This window comes from Musa acuminata, chromosome BXJ1-9 (assembly GCF_036884655.1).
Source record: "Musa acuminata AAA Group cultivar baxijiao chromosome BXJ1-9, Cavendish_Baxijiao_AAA, whole genome shotgun sequence".
Taxonomy (NCBI): domain Eukaryota; kingdom Viridiplantae; phylum Streptophyta; class Magnoliopsida; order Zingiberales; family Musaceae; genus Musa; species Musa acuminata.
The window spans coordinates 40,616,076-40,620,751 of record NC_088335.1 but is presented as its reverse complement, the minus strand read 5'-3'; the positions used below and the strand labels follow the sequence as shown (position 1 = coordinate 40,620,751).

General features: G+C 38.3%; 1 protein-coding gene across 1 annotated transcript; it reads right to left on the bottom strand.

Annotated features, from left to right (window-relative positions):
- Nucleotides 1-3,262: 3,262 nt before the first annotated feature.
- Nucleotides 3,263-3,553, bottom strand: LOC135594111 (auxin-induced protein 15A-like). Its single transcript, XM_065084530.1, has one exon. It carries the CDS (start codon nt 3,551-3,553, stop codon nt 3,263-3,265), a length of 291 nt encoding a protein of 96 aa, XP_064940602.1.
- Nucleotides 3,554-4,676: the final 1,123 nt, after the last annotated feature.

Genomic DNA, 4,676 nt, shown 5'->3' with positions numbered 1-4,676 from the left:
AACCTTAGATGGTGATGTTGCAGAGCATGTATGGTCAGGGAAAGATGTTTCCTACAAGCATTTGAGAGCGTTTGGTTGTCGTGCATTTACACATGTTCCAGACAATGAGAGGTCCAAGCTGGATGGTAAAACTAAAGAATGTATTTTTCTTAGTTACTCACATGATCAGTTTGGTTACAAGCTTTGGAATTCAGAAAAGCAGAAGGCGTTTAGAAGAAGAGATGTAGTCTTCTTTGAGGATCAAACCTTTGAAGATTTGAAGAAGAAGACACCGGTCAAGACTTTTGTAGAAAGATTAGCAGATTATGACCCAGTTACTCCTCCAATATATCAGGGTGATGGTGGAGATGTGCAGGAAGATGGTGTAGAGCCTATTGTTGATATACCTGCAGGATATATTGAGAAAGAAGAAGTTAGAGAGCAACTTCCCCCAGAACCTTAGTTGAAAAGATCTTCTAGACAATGTCAACCTTCTAGAAGATACTCTATAGATTAGTATGTGATGCTTAGTGATGTAGGTGAATCACACTTATGATTTAGTACTACTACCAAATGGAATGAAGGCCTTAAAGAACAAGTGAATTTTTAGGTTGAAGACTCAAGAATATTACTCTCAACCAAAGTACAAAGCTATATTAGTTGTGAAAGGCTTAGGTCAAAAGAAAGGTATTGACTTTGAAGAGATATTTTCTCCTGTTATTAAAATGTCTTCTATTGTGTTGCTTTTAGTATTGCTACTAGCCAGGACTTAAAGGTTGAGCAACTAGATGGGAAGACAGCTTTCCTTCGTGATTTGGAAGAGGAAATTTATGTAGAACAATCACAAGGCTTCAAAGTCAAAGGTAAAGAGAACTTTGTTTGCAAGTTAAAGAAGAGCTTGTATAGACTAAAGCAAGCTCTAAGACAGTGGTACAAAAAGTTTGATTTATTTATGACAGAAAAAGGATACAAAAGAATGGCTTCAGATTATTGTGTGTACATCAAATGGTTTGATGAGAATTTTATTATTCTCTTAGTTTATGATGATGACATGCTTATTCTTGGGAAAGATATGTCTAAAATTGATAAGTTGAAGAAGGAATTAAGTGAGTTTTTTGTAATGAAGGGCATGGGGCCAGCAAAACAAATATTGGGAATGCAAATTTTCCGTGATAGAAAAACCAAGCTGATTTGGTTATCATAGGAGAAATGTATCGATAAGGTGTTAGAAAGGTTCAGTATGAGCAATGCAAAGCCAATTGGTTCTCCTCTTTCAGGTCACTTCAAGTTGTGCTCAGAACAAAATCCATCAAGTGATGAGAAGAAGAAGAAAATGCAAAAGGTTCCTTATGCCTCAGCAGCTGGAAGTTTAATATATGCGATGGTATATACGAGGCCGGACATCACATATGTAGTGGGTGTTACCAGTAGATTTCTAGCAAATCAAAGCAAAGAGTATTGGGCAGTAGTGAAGTGGATTTTAGATATCTCAGATGGAGCTCTAAGGTTTGTTTAAACTTTGGAGGTGGACCACCTATGTTGATAGGTTACACAAATATAGATATGACAAGAGATATAAATACAAGGAAGTCCACATCAGGTTATGTACTTACTTTTACAGGGAGAGCTATGTCATGGCAATCTAGATTGCAAAGGTATATTGCTCTCTCCACCATAGAGACAGAATATATTGCTGCTATAGAAGTTTGCAAAGAAATATTATGGATGGATGAATTTTTACAAGAATTGGGGCTGAAATAAAAAAATTATGTGGTACATTATGACAGCCAGAGTGTCATCCATTTGTGTAAGAACCTAATGTTTCATTTCAAGTCAAAGCATATAGATGTCAGATACCACTGGAATCGAAATATATTTGAAGAGAAGTAGTTGCAACTTCAGAAAATTCACACAGATGATATTGGAGCAGACATATTGACAAAGACTTTATTAAAAAAAAGACGAGATATACTGACAACTAGTCGGTATGGTTTCACATTGAGGAGTCATAGGATAGCCTCCCTTATGAGCTGAAAGGGGAGGTTGTTGGGCTGACAGCCCACATTCAACCCATGGTGGGCTTTATCAACCCATAGCCCACCTCCTCACTCAACCTAACCCTAATTCATATTAGGAGGGTATATGGTGGTTGCGAAAATAGGCATAAAAGGGCAGCAACAAGGGTAGCAGGGCAGATCTTGGTAGCAGCAAAAAGGAGAAGAAAAAGACAAAAATCCAAAGAGAAAGAAAGGGAATAAAACAAGGACAACGCAGAGAGACTGTTCTTAATCATCCAACAGTGTTCGACGTGATCCTTGTATCATAGTTATTTTATTGTGATTGTTGTTATGGTTTTGGACAAGAGATTGAGATTTGTATATTTATTATTATTATAGTAGATTATCTCTAGTTTGTTATGGTTTTTACTCTTTATATTGAAGGGATTTTTCAGATATATCTTGGTGTTCTATTTGATTATGGTTTTGGACAAGAGATTGAGATTTGTATATTCATTATTATTATAGTAGATTATCTCTAGTTTGTTATGGTTTTTACTTTTTATATTGAAGGGATTTTTCAGATATATCTTGGTGTTATATTTGATTATGGTTTCATTTAATTCCGCTGTGTGTTATAACCTGTTAGTATTTGTTCATATTCAAAAATTTATTTCACTTTATTTCTCTAAATAATTATTTTTAGTCTCGTTTAGAGAACATACATTATACGACAATCTATCCTATGAAAATTGGAAAAACAAGAAATTGCCAGCTTTATGAGTTTGATCACTTGCAAGACTTGAAGTGGGAAGAAGTTCAATTCTTTAAACATATTATTTTGTTAGTGTAATTGACAAGTTAATGATAAGTATCAAAGGGAGACTTCCTTTATTTTAGCTTTACTATTTTTTACGGTCCAATAAAATTACTGAAATGCACAAAGAGATATATATGAAGATTTATTTTATCTATATAATAATAGTTCGATTTACATACGTGTAAGAAATGTGCACTGTGCTTCTTGGAGGTGTAGATGACGGGGGAAGTGGATTCTGGTTGAAGATGTCGGTGTCGATGCCAGAGTACTCTGCAGATAGCATTGCAAGCCGCTTCTTTCAGCGTATGGACTGAATCCAGGAAGATGATCTAACAAAGATAGCTTCTTTCATGGAAACGATCGGTTTAATGCATCTATACACAGAGTCGGATCAGACAATGTCTGATCGCCTCCTTACAACTCGGTACTAATTGGTCAGCCACGACTAATGCTTGATTTCTTCCTCTCACGAGCTGCTCATTCTTGAAGTGAGAGAGGCGAAGGCATCTTCGTTGCACGGAACCCTAAGCATGCCTCGGGGGTGCTCGAAGCCATATTCTTCTGCAGCCTTGTGGAGCAAGCTCTGGAACAAAGGATGCTGCAGGTAGGAGAGAGGGACGACGAACCGCTTCTCCATGTCGCCGACGTACACCGCGAAGTGCCCCTTCGGCACATCCGGCGCCAACGAGTGGTGCTTCCTGAAGGACCGTTGAAGCGTCTCCTTCATGCGGATCATTCCTGCCAATCGAACTCCCATGGCTCTCTCTTCTTCTTCTTCTTCTTCTTCTTCTTCTTCTTTCCGAGAGCTGGTGACTGCCTGTGGAGGTCGAGTGAGTGCGTCCAAGACATACATATAGAGAGAGAGAGAGAGAGGGAGAGGGGAGTGAAGTGAAGTAAATTGTTGGGCACGTACATGTTACTGAATTCCACGAATCGAGACAGTGCATGTCCCAGGATCATGTGATCTTTGATGTTACCTCCCTCTCAAGCTGCTCGCTGCATGAGGGTGCCTTCACAGAGATCATGTTTCCCAATACCCTCGTGGTTTCAGCAAAACTGAGGGCAGAGTCTACTGGTTTGAGGAGGGGTGATCATCATCTCCGAAGCATCCTTTGTCGATTCTTCACGTGTGTTCCCCCTCATCGACCTGTTCATCCTGCTATGTTCCAGTGGATACCATCATCATCTCCGATGCAGCGTTCCCATAAAGCAAAGATAATATAGAAAAATGCAAGTCTGAAGGGATGAATGTGTGCATTCGGATAGAAATTAAATGGTAAAATTAAGATACTGGATTTTTCTGTATTACTTTGGTTGGAAAAAATTGCTGAACATACACTGTCACTGTAGATTATGCTAGAAATCAGTTCATATTTCGCTGGGAAAGTACTGAAAAAGAAAGATCAGTTAGTTCATTTAGTGTTGATTTGGATGACTTTTATCTGTACACAAATACTAAAATAGTTCAATGAGATCTTCAGATTGTGTGGAAATTAAATGGATTAGGGTTTGTCGTGTTGACAGAAACATGACATGTTTGGCACGGACGGGAGCTAAAGCCAATCTTTTATGTCCCATTATTCTGCATACCAAGTCTTCCGAACATCCATAGATACAGAATGGACATAAGATCTAAGTTTCCATGACAGAGGACCCTTTGCGCTTGTCCGAGACACAACAATGACTACATTAAAGAGGCAACCAACACTTGTGCCGGTGAACACGAATGATCTGTTGATCTATGAATAATTAATTATGTTTCGCATAATTGCTAACATATGGGGAAGAAAAAGTTATTGAGTGCTGTCATTTTTCCCATCCATCTCATCTATCCTCCATTTCACCAAGTTCTTCACCATCCTTGTTCTCAGTGATTGTAC